Source organism: Cyanistes caeruleus, chromosome 20, assembly GCF_971803275.1.
Source record: "Cyanistes caeruleus chromosome 20, bCyaCae1.hap1.1, whole genome shotgun sequence".
NCBI classification, from domain to species: Eukaryota; Metazoa; Chordata; class Aves; order Passeriformes; family Paridae; genus Cyanistes; species Cyanistes caeruleus.
In genome coordinates, this window is record NC_141720.1 from 8,419,142 (window position 1) to 8,434,077 (window position 14,936).

General features: G+C 39.3%; 1 protein-coding gene across 9 annotated transcripts in view; it reads left to right on the plus strand.

Annotated features, from left to right (window-relative positions):
- CNTRL (centriolin) overlaps nucleotides 1-14,936 on the plus strand; it is a 37,509-nt gene that overhangs the window by 2,099 nt on the left and 20,474 nt on the right. For 8 of the 9 annotated variants that reach the window (XM_023938342.2, XM_023938343.2, XM_023938341.2 and 5 more), the window contains exons 4-22: nucleotides 481-611; nucleotides 1,919-2,060; nucleotides 2,590-2,776; nucleotides 2,874-3,067; nucleotides 4,734-4,853; nucleotides 5,417-5,642; nucleotides 6,116-6,225; nucleotides 6,717-6,911; nucleotides 9,172-9,325; nucleotides 9,748-9,968; nucleotides 10,584-10,760; nucleotides 11,018-11,152; nucleotides 11,246-11,391; nucleotides 11,806-11,986; nucleotides 12,457-12,636; nucleotides 12,887-13,066; nucleotides 13,572-13,688; nucleotides 13,981-14,125; nucleotides 14,594-14,730. In XM_023938342.2, the coding sequence (XP_023794110.2) occupies nucleotides 481-611; nucleotides 1,919-2,060; nucleotides 2,590-2,776; nucleotides 2,874-3,067; nucleotides 4,734-4,853; nucleotides 5,417-5,642; nucleotides 6,116-6,225; nucleotides 6,717-6,911; nucleotides 9,172-9,325; nucleotides 9,748-9,968; nucleotides 10,584-10,760; nucleotides 11,018-11,152; nucleotides 11,246-11,391; nucleotides 11,806-11,986; nucleotides 12,457-12,636; nucleotides 12,887-13,066; nucleotides 13,572-13,688; nucleotides 13,981-14,125; nucleotides 14,594-14,730 (3,078 nt within the window). Of the gene's footprint in view, nucleotides 1-480; nucleotides 612-1,918; nucleotides 2,061-2,589; nucleotides 2,777-2,873; nucleotides 3,068-4,733; nucleotides 4,854-5,416; nucleotides 5,643-6,115; nucleotides 6,226-6,716; nucleotides 6,912-7,828; nucleotides 8,084-9,171; nucleotides 9,326-9,747; nucleotides 9,969-10,583; nucleotides 10,761-11,017; nucleotides 11,153-11,245; nucleotides 11,392-11,805; nucleotides 11,987-12,456; nucleotides 12,637-12,886; nucleotides 13,067-13,571; nucleotides 13,689-13,980; nucleotides 14,126-14,593; nucleotides 14,731-14,936 lie in introns of those variants that run through there. The other variant, XM_023938347.2, reaches the window with a different exon arrangement.

Sequence of the window (14,936 nt, forward strand, 5' to 3'; positions counted from 1 at the left end):
TAAGTTTAAAATAATTACAATTTATTGTTTAATACAGGCTTATATTTAAGTGGATGTAAACAGTACAGTCTAATTATTTTAGCCCAGTTCTGCAACCAGCTTCTGTTAAGAAAAAAAATCCAATGGAGACTTGAGTAAAAGAAAAATAATTGATTCATTAGAATGATGCTTAAAACAGATTAGTTCCTGTAATTTTTTAAGTTTTGGATTGAGCTGGTTTTGGCTGGTTTGGGGCTTTTTGTTTGTTTTTGTTTTTGTTTTTTAATAACATGTTCCTTTTTATGTAGATGAAAACTGGCCCACTGTAAATTTAAAATCCAGCTTTCCAGCACTATAGAAGACTGTACCTAAATTGGGGTTTTAGAATACCAGAATGAACTGTGATTAACAAAATGGTAGAATATTTGGTATTTTTAATTAATAGGTGATTTTCTCTTTAAAAAATCCAAATCCTATGCTAAGAGATTTTCTGTTCTTTAGTACATAGAAAATTTGGAAAAGTGCTCTAAACTGGAGGTGCTAAACCTTAGTAACAACCAAATAGAGAAAATTGAGAAGTTGGATAAACTGCTGAAGCTGCGTGAGCTCAACTTGTCCCGCAACAGAATCAGGTAAGAGGAATAAACCACAAATAAACCACAGGGTTTGGAGAGCCCAGGGTTGATAAAACTGATTTTCCTTCCCTGTTTGAGTTTTCCCACAGGAGTGAGCACTTGAGGTGAGTTTCCCAATTGTATGTCAAGACTAAGAGGCTTTGAGGTCTTTTTAGAAAGCACAGCTCTGAGGTATTAGAAGTATAAATAGTTCTGGGAAGTGCTGTCAGTGTACCAGGGCTGTGGTTTGATTTGTTTTCCTTGGAAAACGAGCCAGAAGTGCAAGTTTCCAGATACCACAATGAAGAGTGGGCAAAAACCCTATGAAGTGCATTAAAAATTAATTAAACTTTTACTGTTTGTTTTTACAGGTAATATAATAAGCTTTTCTTTTAGGAAAGGAAGCTGAATGGGCTTGATCAGGCAGGCCATAAATTCCCTAAATTGCTTTTGAACTCTTAAGAGACTGGTGTCTTGTTTAAAGCATTGAAGGGTAATGGTTCATGCAGTAGCAAAACTCTTAATTACTGTCAGTGAATTATGATCTTTACCATTATGAAACTGCCTTTGCAGCAGAGAAGCTGCCATTTCAGTGAAGACATTTACAATGGGAAGTGAGTAAAACCCAGAGTTTCTACACAATGCGTTCACACAACTTCCTCTGTCAACAGGAATTGAAAAGGATGAATTAGCTTTTAGCTCCTGCTCTGTTTTCACATTTTGGTTACATACAGCTCGTATGTACCCAAAAAATAGCACAGTCACAGGAGCACATCCTGCTCTACTTCGTTGTAATACTCATGGTTTTCTTAATGTTCACACATACCCATAAAAAATGCTCAAGTAAACTACAAACTAGCATGTTTTCCTCAACAGTTTTCATGAAAACACTAAAAATGGAGCTCTTCATGCTGTCAGTTTACAGTTGATCCTTCCTTTTTATGGGAAGATAAAGCCCCACAAAATGACTTTATTTTGATTCATCTTTATCCCATTACATTCTTGGGAGAGAAGGAGCAAATTTTCCTCATGAAAATGGAGTTACCACACATTAAAACAGTGTTAATGTTGAAATGAAGACATGCAAAAGTCATGAGTTTGCAACAATGACAGAAAATTGCGCTGTGATTTTTGGTCCTAATTTAGTACTTTTAAGTAAGATAGTGTAATTTCACTTGAATTGTCCATGGCAGTAAATAATGGTTTTGCTGATCTCTTGGTTAATTAATTGTGACAGATTTTGTTGTAGTTTATCCATAATGCCTCAGTTTCACGTTAAATTTGCTGTGGTTCATGGTGAATTGAATTTTTCTTCTCATTTTCAGCAAAATTGAAGGCATAGAACATTTGCAGAACCTACAGAAGCTGAACCTGGCAGGGAATGAGATTGAGCACATTCCTTTGTGGGTAGGGAAGAAGCTGAGATCCCTTCAAAGCCTGAATTTGAAACAGAATAAAGTGTCATCAGTAAGTGATTGTGGTTAGAAACAGGCATTGTTCAGCCTTTTCATGGAGTGACCTGGGGTATTTACACTGATTGACTTACTCTGGGTAATTGCTGAGTGTCTTTCCACAAAGTCTGCTGCAAAATGCAGCAGCTGGGAGCCTAATAAAGTTATTTATCAGAGAAACTCCTGCTGTGCAGGTATTGAAGATGCAAACAAATATTAGGTTTGGGAAAGTGTAAGTTTTTGGGAGGTTATACATCCACAAGCGTTGATACCTTGAAATTTCCAAGATAAAGCTTGATTGCATTTACACTCTTTGCAATGGCATTTTATAATAGAGGAAATAATTTGATTTTAAGAAGCTACTTTAGGTTTAATACTGTGCATTTTGGTAGGTTTTTAGAGCTTAATCTTTAGCATAAAGGTTAAAATAAATCCTTTGATACAGACCTAACACAGAACATTCTACATAATCAGAAATTCACTCCTGGGAGTTTAAACCTTCTCAGAAGGATGTCTAATCATTGTTTTGTTTCTCTTTGATTTAGCTCCATGATATAGCTAAACTAAAGCCTCTGCAAGATCTGACCTCTCTGTTCCTTGCTGAAAATCCAGTTGCAAGTCTGCCTCACTACTGCTTGTACACCATATTCCACCTGAGGGCACTGGAAAACTTGGATGGACAGCCTGTGACAAACCATGACAGGCAGGAAGCTCTGGAGAGGTTTAATTTGGGTAATAATCTGTTAAATCTAAAGTGAATGACACAAAATTTAAGTTTAGAAGGAAAAGATTTTTTCTATTGGAATGTTTGTCTGATTTTGTTTTTCAGAAGAAGTAGAAAAATTAGAAAGAGAATTGGAAAACACAAAAAAGGAGATGGAGAATGTGAAACTTAACCAGTCCAAAGTGCTTGAGCAACTTCAGCATCAAGATGAGCTCAACAGGTCACTAAAGGAAAAGGCTGTGCAACAGAGACAAAGCTTTGAAGAGCTGCAGAGGGACCTGGGCACCAAAAATGAGCTGGTAAGATAATCCCTGGCACTAAGGAAATCTTTGGATGCAGAGTTATCACTGTGAGAGCTCAAATGACTGAAGATTTAATTTTAAAACTGAGAGACTTCCAGCTCTCTTTAGAGAGTGGTTATTGACCTTCAGTTTTCTTTCTGTGGAAAAAAGTAAGTATATGGAAGCAGCACTCAGTATCATCTTGTGATTTATAGTAACTTCTTTGTTTCTAGTAATTATTTATGGATTTCTGTTCAAAATTTTGTCAACTGATGAAAGGTTAAGCTGCTAAATTGCTGATGTTCTGAATATGCTGAACTGGTCAGACTCTAACGTGCTGCTGCAAGATGGAAGAAAATTGGTACTTTTACAAAAACAGGATGTGCACACAGGCTGTATGTCAGTAACAGCCCTTGGTTATTATTTTGGGCAATGCCCACCACTGTACTTTTATTTTATTCACATCATCCTAAAGTCTTATGTTTGAGTCTCTTTCATTGGTAGCCATAAAATGCAAGCAAAGTCCTACTGCCTTGAGAGTGTCTTGGGCTGTGAATGACCTGATGGGAGCTTAGTATTTGGATTTTATCCTGTTAGATTTGTCCTCTAGAAGTTTATCCTTCAGACTCCCATACCTGGTACTTCTGTAGCTGTTTCTCTGAACACACACACACACTAACCAGCAGTCTGCTTCTAAAATGGAGTTTGCAGTATAATGAGATTTAGCAGCAAATACTTTGCAACCTGAACCCACTCTTCTCCTTTGGATGACAAACTTGGCTCACTTCTGTCTCCCTCCAGCTGGTGTCTGGGTTTGTCACAGTCCCCTTCCTGCAGAGCCTTTGTTCCTCACTAAAGGTAGCCCCACTGTGCCCCTGGGTTGCATGGTTGGTTTAATTTCTAGGGTGTATTTGCACGTTCCCTGAAGTAGCAACATTTTTATGGAGTGTCCCAGTGACATTTTTTATTCACTGTGGTTTGGAGTACAATTTTCATGGTATTTTTTTCCTCTTTTCTCTGAAACAGAGTTAATTTTTGCATGACATTTATCAGGTTTTGAAATCTTTCTTTAAGCCTTTCCTGTTCTATTTCTCTTTCTCCATTAGTCCTGCTTTCCACTCTCTATTGGAATTGTGCTGCATGTTCTCCCTCAGGTATTCAGTGTGAAAAGTTGATTTAAAAAGAGATCACATGATGGACCTTTACTTAAAAATAACCTCAAAACCAATCTAGCACATGGTTAAGCTAAAATAAAATACACAGACTTTGTACTCTTGACAGTTGAGATATTTTGGGTTTTTTACAGACCACGAGTATTAATAGTCCTCATGCTCACTAGTAGCAGTAAATATATTTGTTATTTTGGCCTAGATTTTGCTAAAAGATTGTACCCAAATCATTATTTTATCCTAAATTAGGTTTAAAAATAAACTTGTCACTTTGATGTATGTAAACTTAAAAGGCCTTTCATGTGATCATTTGTATTCTATTAATTGTGGGGCTTTTGTCTCCTCTTAGTCACCATTGTAAAATTACCCCTTGTGATATTCCTGATCCAAAACTGTGCTGTGAGCTTTGTTCCCACATGAAGGGCTGTGCCTTGCTGTCTGTGGAGCTGCACTGAGTGTGACAGTGATGAGTGAATCCCAGGGAATGACACTCACTGGGTTTTGTGGTTTCTCAGCTGAAGCAGAAGACAGTGGAGCTGACCCGGGCTTGCCAGAAGCAATATGAGCTGGAGCAGGAGCTGGCCTTTTACAAGATTGATGCAAAATTTGAGCCCTTAAATTATTTTCCCTCAGAGGTAATAATTTTAAAATCATGGCTCTTTTTATTGCTGTTTCCCTTGAATTTTCAACTTAGAATATAAAAACCTTATTAGTTTTTCTATAATCTAATAGATGCTGTTTTATTAAAGGCACAACCTCTGTCATACCTGCAAACAAAAATGTGGAGATGCCAGAGATTAATCCATAAGAAAAGTAAAGATCAGTAATCAGTGACTAGAATTAAGTTATATCTGAGTAAACCTAAGTGCAAGAATGAAATGGACTAAATATAATCTAAGTAAATTCAATACACCAAGAAAAAGTTCCTCCAGACATCTGCAATAAACTGGTCACACCCTAGCTGGGTTGGTTTGGTTTTAGTTCCATTATAAAATAACAATGTTTAAGGCCAAAATCATTAAGTATAACCTGTAAAAATCTAATTTTATAATAAGCAAAATTCTAATTCTATAATAAGTAAAATTCTTGTCATTTCAAGTTGTTTTTTCTTTTTATGCTGGATAAGAAAACTAAATGTGTGTTAGGAGTTGACTGCAGCTATAGTTCTGAGATAAAGACTCTGCTTCTTACATTTCAGGAGGTTGAGCTTGATAATGTACCTGGTGAAAGTCCCTACATTGGCAAGGCCAGGTACAAAAGAAATATGTTTATAAGGGAAGGATACATTGCTGACAAAGCTCAGCAGCTGCAGGTTGGGAAAATGCAACAGGAGAAAGATGACTCCTGTAGGAAACCCCAGCTGGAATCACATCTCCAAAGTCTAGATAAAATACTGCATGATAAGGAAGAAAAGATTAATTCAGGTAAAACCTTATTTTTTATCCATAAAGATAAAAACTTGTAGATCAGTGTGGTTTAGTCCAGTAGTTACGCTTGACAGAAGAATAGAAACAGTGTGTCAAAGGCTGGAAGTGCTGTGATTGTTAAACACTGGACTTGGTGCCTTTTTTGTGTCAAAACTGCTACAATTTCTTACTGCTGTTATTTTAAGATAACTCAGGATGAGAACATTACTTAGGATGAGAGCATTACATGTTATTAAAAATACGGTTCTAGGGATGTTTCATATTTGATGCATGAATTTAACTGTGTAATACTTGTTAAACAAACTTTGGACATACTTTCTGAGAAACCAGAATGTATTAGCTGTGATTATCACTTTGTAATGGTGTGCTGATTAATGTGCTCATACACTGCTGTGTATCAGTGTTATACACAATATTATAATGCATTTTGTGGGATTGTGGGTTTTGTGTTGGGTTTCTTTTGTCTGCAGCACAAAGAAGATTAGAAGAACTGCAAAGTGAAATTGGAACTGCAGAGCAACAAGTGCTGAAAGTAACAGAGGAGCTGCAACAACTGGAGGATGCTCTGGCTCAGAAAAAAGTGAGTTTTTCCAGAAAGAGCAAGGGAAGGTGTTTGGAGCAGTGTTGATGTAAGAAAATACAACTTTTTCTCCCCGTTCTTATAAAGAGGCCACTGTACAGACATCCATCCATGTGTCAAGCATCAGGAAAATCTTCCAGATTGATTTATTGTTCATAAATCAGCTGTTAGAGCTGTAATGCAGTTAATGGCATCTGTTCCATGTGCTGCTTCTGATTTATTGCTGACTTTCCCCAGAAGCCTGGAAGAACCTGCTGTATAGGTTGAGTTGTGCAACTAAGCAATGTAGCTACAGAATTGGCAGCAAGAATTAATTTATCAGCAATAAACTAAAACAGCATCTTCCACTTCTTCAACTGTCATCAATTATTGCTATTTTTAATTTTGAAACTTGCCTGAAAATCAGTGACCAGGATCTTCTTTATTTAAATGTAAAATATATTCTTGATCTGTGTATTTCCAACCACTCAACCTCCTGATGCTGTCTCCAGATCTCCCAGGCCAGCAAGGAAGCAATTGAACAGCAGCTGAGTGGAAAGTTAAAAATCCTGCAGGAGCTACGCAAGGAAACCATAGAACTGGAAAAACAAATAGAGAAACAGAAAAGAGAAATAGAGAAAAATCAGAAAGAGCTTGAAAATTTGCAGACTTCTCTTGGTTCTGTAAATCCTGAGGATCCAAGGCATGTAAGTAAAACTAGAATCTGGAGTTTTTGTATACTGTGCAGTGGACTAAAGGCTGCTTTAACAGGTGACCATTCACTTGTGCCTGTTTCACAAGTTATGTATTCTTTTGCTGTTTATCAAAGTCATTAACTTTTAATTTGAAAGTTAAAAAATCTTTACAGTTAAAAAATCTCAGCACACCAACCAGCTTTGGTAAAACACTTGAACAACTCATTTTTCCAGCAGCTCCTGTAGAGCATGTTAAGAATTCAATCTTATCCACTAAAATTAAATCCAAACACGCTGGGCAGAGCCTTACAGACAATTTCTGTGTAAGAAATCCTTCAAGCATCTTTTTGTGCAGTCTGGCCTTAAAGGTTTTTAAACATCTGTGTCTGGTAGTGCTTATCCCACCTGTTTGGTGGGGACTGATGGCCTTTCTCTGCTGTCAGCCCAGTCCTGTCAGTCCCGAGAGAATCAGCAAAGCCTCACAGGTCACATCCCCCAGGGTTGGGGTGCCAGGGAGAGCTCGAGCTTCCACCTAACTTTGTGATCATCAGGGATGCAGGGCTTTTTCTGAGTTATTAACAGTGTTCAGGGACAGCAAACGCTTATTGAAATTAAGCTAGAATGAAACTGAATTATCTTTAATCGTGTTCTTTAAAAGCTTATATCTCTAAATGGAAGTTTTTCGGGCCCGCTGGATGCTCTTAAATGAGAAGTGAAAGTATTTTTATGCTTTGCTCCGTTTTCAGCAGAGACACTTGTTTTAAAAGCTCCTTTTGTATTTTTAAACTTAATTTCCTCGGTTGGGTGGCAGAAGGGCCGTGGGCGTTCCGGGAAGGCTCCCGGGGGAATGGCCGGGCCCGGGGCAGGAGCGGGCCCGGGGCAGGAGCGAGCGGGCCCGGCCCTTCCCGCGGCCGCCCCTCGCTTCGAATCACAACACAGGAAGCGCTCTGCGGGCCAACGGCTGGGAACGGGAACGGGGCTGGGAACGGGAACGAGCTGGGAACGGGAACGGGACCGGCAGCGGAGCCAGGGCGGCAGATCCCGCCCCCGGCCCGGACCCCACGGAGACTCCGCTCAATCCCTGCCCGTGCTGAAGCTCCCGGTGCTTTATTCAAATGAATTCCCGCTCAGGGGTGGGGCGTTCTGCAAGTGCTGTCTCAGGAAGAAAAGACAAAGGCAAAGCTGTAAGTGGTCGGGATCTTGCGGTTTTTTGTTTCTTTTTAAAACTGCATTTTTGGTGCCATTCAGCAGCTGCAGCAAGATGGCTCAGTGACAGCGGCTCGGGTTTTACTTGTTGAAATCTCCCTTTCGAAACCTGCAGGGCGGTTTGTGTTTAGCAAGGTGACAAGTTGAACTGTGCTGATATGGATGTTTAAGTTAACTTCCGGTTTAATCCAGTAAAAATACAAAAAGCTTTGGTTTTACCCATTTACTTTTGCTGTGGAAGCAACTTTGTAAGTGCGCTTTTTTTTTTTCTGAGAACTCATGTTTAAATTTTCTACTGCTAGCTCGATTTATTTTTTTGAGTAGTAATGAAAACATGCAGTTAATCATGACAGTATAATTCTGTATTTTCCCAAATTTCTGGCGTTTGGCTTGTTTCTGAGCAATATCACACTGGTAAGAAATAACACTTTATTCTGTTGATAACCAAGTTTTTGTAAACAGCTGAAACAATCAGTTAATTCATACTAAATGCATGAAGTCCTTGCCAAAGTCTGTGTGAGCTGTGTGGTGTATCTCCTAGAAATATTTTAATAAAATAAGATTTACTTAGGAATATTTACTTAGTAACTGTAAAGCTGGCCCGACTTGCTGTTAGCTCAGAGTACCTTCCTTCAAATGCTGACCTGACATGTTCTAAAGCATCATCTGCTGTGAGTGCAATGCAGGATGACAGGATTAAAGGTTCTGGGAGAAATCATGTTTGTTCTTGACTGAGAGAGGAAGTGGTAGAACAAAATGTAAAGGCAGGAAGAAAGATAGTAGCCATGAGTACTAATTTCTAAACGCAGGCATTATTCAGCCTGGGCAGGGGGGAGCCTGCAGACAATGCTGGTAGTCACAGATTGCTGCTTATCTGGGGTCCTTTGTGGGGCGGGGCTGAGGGAAAATAGCAACAAGTAACAAATCCCAAAGCACCACAGTGTGTGCTGAGCTTGTGGCTTTTCTTGCTGATAATGAGACACTGCAGAATTGAGACAAAATCCCAATCTGATTTTTGAAATCTGTGTTGATGCCCTGTTTTACCTTTGTGTTTGTTACTTGACAGGCTCACATGAAAGCTCAAAAAGCAAGTAAAGAACAGCACCTTGATATAATGAGCAAACACTGCCAGCAGCTGGAGACTCGCCTGGATGAGATGCTCTCCAGGATTGCAAAGGAAACTGAGGAAATCAAAGATTTGGAGCAGCAGCTCACTGATGGTAAATTTTAATTTTTGTCTTAAAATATTTCTTGTGCTTAGGGTAACATGACAAATATATTGAGGATTGTTTTGTTTATCTTTGCTCAAATGAAATACAGAATGGGCACAAAAGTGTTAAAAAACTGTCTTAACTGATGTAAAAGGAAACTGTGTGTGTTTACCTCACTTGTACCTAGTTGGGAAAGGGGGGCAGGAATGCATAAAGAACTGAAATTTCTTTTATCTGTTCCAGTGGCCAGGTTAGCACAGTAATATTGGGAGTCCTAACCTTAAAAACAACATTTTCTGGTTGAGTTCTAGGTACTTGTTTTTATTTACTCCAATGTCAAGCATTTGAAATGATGAAGGCAGGCACTTTGGTTTGTTTGGTAAATAAATGTGGCTTCTTAACTACTTCAAATTAATTTTGTATTCCTTCAGGTCAAATAGCAACAAATGAAGCACTCAAAAGGGATCTGGAAAGTATTATCACTGGCTTACAGGAATACCTGCAAAGTGTGAAGCATCAGGCAAAACAGGCCAATGAGGAATGTAAGAAGTTGAAGAAGGAAAAAGAATCTTTGCTGGGAAGATTGACAGGTCTGGAGGAGGAAAAAAACAACCTGGAAGTGGTTGCCATGGATGCAGAAAATATGAGAAAAGTAAGGCTTAATACCTCTTTTCCCAAGTTCAGATATCTAAGAATAAACTTAAAAAAATAAGCTGGTGGTCAGATTGGGACTAAGGAAGCACAGTTCCTTGGACAAAATAATTTCTGATATAGCAATATGATGAAATGTGCACACAACCCTCAAGAATAGAATCTGGCCTTTAAAACCATTTGCAAGAGACATCCAGTAAATCTATGCTTTGTGGGAGATGGCTCAGAAATGCAGGTTTCACCTTGCAGACATCACTGCAAGTGGATTTGCAGGTGACACTGTGGGGAATGGCATCAGGGAAACCTCTGATGTTGGCCAGGGGTGTGTGTCAGCAGCTTGGATCTGTCCTGTCAGCCAATGGCACTGAGCTGCCTGGTCATCCTGATGTGTAGACCTGAACTCCTGGGACAATTCTGTTTCACTTCCAGCTCCACCTTTCTAACCTGAGTGTGGATTTTGGACAGTCAGTGGCACCACTGACCTGACCTTGCAAGTAGAAGTGTCATTCACCTTCGAGTTTTAATGGAGTTCCTGAGTTAAAGGGAAGGGAGGCAATGTACTCTTAAATTCTGTCTCTCCCATGTACATCCTTCTAAAATGGGTATTAAATTCCAGGAAATTGCAATGCTGGAGAGTTCACTCCAGGAGCAGAGAGACATAAATGAGTCCCTTCAAGGTGCTCAGGGGAAGGTCAGCACCTACAAGGCTGAGCTGGAAGCTCAGTTAAGAGAGAGAGATGCTGAAGCCAAGCAGCAAAAAGAAGAATTTGAAAGACTGAAACAACTTAGCCAGGTAAGAACAGAGCTTTAGTGCTGCCAGAGGTGTTAGCTACCCCAGGACTCCTCATCTCCAATGTTAAATCAGCTTGCTGGGGTTTAGAACTTTGCTTTGAAGCAAGGTCCAGATGGTTTGCTTGGGGTTGTTTTGTTGGATCTTCTTTAGGTGCTGTCATATTGTTACTGTTTTAAGAAATGTATCTGTCATGTGTTTGGGTGACAGGTTGGGGTTGGGAGTGGGGATATTAATCTGGAGGTTTTGTGGTTTTCTAGATGGAACTGTCAGCCCTGCAGGATGAACTTGAAAAGGAAAGACAACTGTTAGAGAATGCTCAGACCAAAGCACAACTGGCAGAAGAGAAGGAACAACAAAATTACAAGTTGCTTTTACAGTTCAAACAATTGCAGGTGAAGTATTTGTTGTATTTAAAAAATCTAGCTTCTATCACTTGTGGATTTGTTTGCTTAGATTTATGTGGATTTTTTTTGATCTATTTTTAGGGTGACAATAATTCCCTAAAACAACAGCTTAAAGATCTCCAGAATCAGCTAAACCATGCAGTTGGTAACTTAATTCACCCTGAGGATGTCATGGCTTGTATAAATGAACTCAGGCAAAAGCTTCAGACAGGAACTGGAGAGATGAAGTGAGTAAAATAAAAGTACAGTGTGAGATATGAGCATGTGGAAGGGGCAGGACAAAAGGAATTGGCCCCACATTGTGCCAGGGAAGGTTCAGGTTGGATATCTGGGAACTTTTCATCACTGAAAGTCTTGCCAGGCATTGGAACAGGCTGCCTAAGACAGTGGTGGAGTCACCAGCACTGCAGGGATTTAAAAAATATTTAGATGTGGCACTTGGGGAGATGGGTTGGTGGTGGCCTTGGCAGTCCTGGGGGAATGGTTGGTTTTGATGAACTCAGAGGGTTTTTCTAACCTAACCTGAATGAATTACAGCATGTCTCAAACTTGCACTATTTGTCATTCATGATTTCAGTATCCGGTATCACAACTTAAAATCACTGTTTGCTGTCTTGGAACCTGGATTGTTTCTCTTTCAGGTGTCTAAATTCAGCTGATACTTTAGGAAAAAACCTTGCAAGTCTCCAGAAAGAATTCAATGACATCCTTGCTGATGCACAGAAGGAAAAAGAGAAAGCATGGGATGGACAGAGACAGCTGCAGGAAGAAATGGTATCCCAGCAGGAAAAAATGGAAAAAATACAGGAGAAATACAGACAGGCACGTATCAAACAACAAAAGCAGGAGTAAGACAATTGCAGCTTAGTCTAAAAAATGTAACCTACAGCTGAAGGATCAAGTTTCACTTGAAGCTTTGCTGTGCTCTGTCCTTTGTGTAACAGTGGAGTCTGATTTGATTTTTCATTAATAGTCTTCCTGATTTTTACCTGATTATTTGGTGAGTTGGAATTTGGTCAATTATCTGTCTCAGAGGCAACAAAGACTTCAATGACGACAGAAAAATACAGTTCTGAACCTTCTTGAAAGATCTTTATGCATATCTCTAATAAAATAACTGAGGCACTCTTAAAATATTACAGTTCCAGTGGCACATTTGTTACCTTTCCTTTCTGTTTTGATGCAAAGTATGCTGGTAACTGGATTTCCCAGAAATTTAATTAAATAATTAAAACAGCCTTTTGATTGGAAAAACATTTCTGGCTACTTATTTTAATGTATTTTACTTACAGGTTAAAGCTGAAAACAGGCAAAATAAGAACAAGGTCCATCAGTTAGAGAATGAAATTCAAAGTTTACATGTAAAAATAAAGAGCATGGAAGAGGTTCAGGGCCTGGCTGATCAGCAGCTCCAGGAAGCAGATGAAGAAAAAGAGGCTATTCTTTCTCAGCTGAAGAATTTAGAGAAAAGGGTAAGAATGGGTGAGGGAAGGTCTGTGCACTGTTTGTTTGCTTAGGAAAGAAGAAACAAAAACTTGTGAATTTTTGCTTTCTAAGATAAAACAACACACGTAGGAACACAAATGTTAAATATAACATCTTTTTTTTCCTTAAATTTTACTGCTTGTCCTCACTTTAGATATTTTTTCCAAGCAGTACAAAATGGGGTTGGGGGGAGGATGGAAGAAAGTGTATTGTAAAAGTCCATTTTCCTGCTTTCAGAAAAAAGTTGAAGATGCCAGGACACAGATGCAAGTGCTGAGCCTGGATAAGGAGCTGAAGGAGCTGCAGAGAGCAGTGATCACCTCAGACAAGCTGGCAGCCACTGAGCTCTCCATCGCTGCAAAACAGCTCAAGGCTCTGGAGGGGACTCTGCTCAGGATTAATCAGGAGAGAGTTGAGGTAAATGAGCATAGGGAATGAATTAATTGCTTGTTAATGCCATTGCAGTGGGAGCAGTGCTGTTGTCCTTCAAATGAGCTTCAGTGCTTTCTTCTAAATTGTTCTGAGCTGCATAGGAGCTCTTTTTTTGGACAGAGTTTGAGATGCAGTAGATGAGTGAGGAAATTTGGGTATGGACAGGTTCATGCTGTGGGAGGGGGAAGTTCATTAATCTCTTATTAACTGAAAGGCAAACAATAGATAATGCATTGTTTCTGTAAGACACAAACACAAAAGAAAGGGCTGGAAACTCTTTTTCAAGCCCAGAACCACTTTTGGCTACATAATAACACCTTCTCTGTAGCAATACTGTAAAGTTAAAGGAGAAACTGTATTTTACATCTATCTAGAATTCCAGAACAGTCAGGTGCTGATGCTTCTAAATGGTTAGCTTTTCACAATGACCCATCTCAAGCCTGAGAAATGTTCCTGCAAACTTCAGCTCAAATGAAAATCTCAATTTCAGGAGCGTGAGGAAGCCCAGGAGCTCTGTGCTGAGGCAACTCGTGCTTCTCAGGCTCTTGCCAGAGCAGAAGCAGAAATAGAATTGCTACAACAACTCCTGAAGGAGAAGGAACAGCAAGTAGGTTATTTTCTCTGTGTTATATGATAAAATACCAGTGAGTTTCTGGAAATGTCATATTTAGATTTTCTTGCCCTGCCCTTTTCCCCTCAAGTTTTCCCAAATCACAGTGTTCTTCCCTTCCCTTACACCTGCCCAAGAACAAACTGAAAACCTCACTGCCTGGAGCAGCTGAGTGTTAAGGAAAACCATCACCTGTTCACTCAAACATCTCTTACATGAGGGGATGGGAAGAACAGTTTTGTGGCATTGAGTGGGAGCTTTTTGTGATTTAAGCTTCTATTTCAAATAGGTTCTGCAGGAAATTGAGAAAGCTGGTGAGAAAACTGTTGCATCAAACGCTCAGAAGTTTGAAATTAATAAATTAAGTGAAGCTGTGGAACAGCAGAAAGCAGAGATTGACCGTTTGAAATGGTTGTTGGATAATACTGGGACAGGTAATTTCTCTTTTCACTCCACTTCTTGCAGATAGACAGGGATACAGAAGATTATTATTCCACATTTCTCACTGTTTGAACTGAGAATCTGGAGAATAGTGTTGAGAAAACCTTGTATAAAGGTTTATACAGGATGTGTGTCAATGTTCATTTGTTTGCACTTTCTACACCTGTTTAGAAAATACTGATTGTGCTGAGCATTCAATTAAAACTGCTCTAGGACATTGTCAGAGCTCTGTGTAAGGAAAATGAGCAGCAGTTACCTGGATCTGAACATCTGTTTCCACAGTCTTAAACCACCAAACCTCCTGTGTATGTCTGTCATTATAGATAACATTTAGTTTCCCTCAGCAATTATTTTTTTAAAATATTGTTCAAGTTTAACTGGGTAACACTGAGGGAAAAGTTGAATGCAGCATCTATTTAACATTTGCCTTAGATGACTCTAAAACTCTGCTTAATTTCTAGGTAACAAAGATGAAATTGAGACCTTACAGGGTGAAATTGCAGCCCTCAGAAATGTGCTTTCACAGAATGAGCACAGCAGCAGTACAGCAGAGCCCCTGAAAAGAGGGGGATACTGGTACTACATACCATCATCACAGGTCAGGAATAGAAATCCTGTTATGGATTGTTTTCCTTGTGGAAAGCCCTTTCATGGGGGAAGGTGCATTATAAATTTAGTAGGTTTGGGGGAAATTTAAGAACAAGTATTGTCTGGTATATAGGAGAAATACTGAAATAAAACACACACAAATGTTCCCTGGTAATGCCCTTCACTGTGCTGATAGGAGTCCAGGGTACATAACAT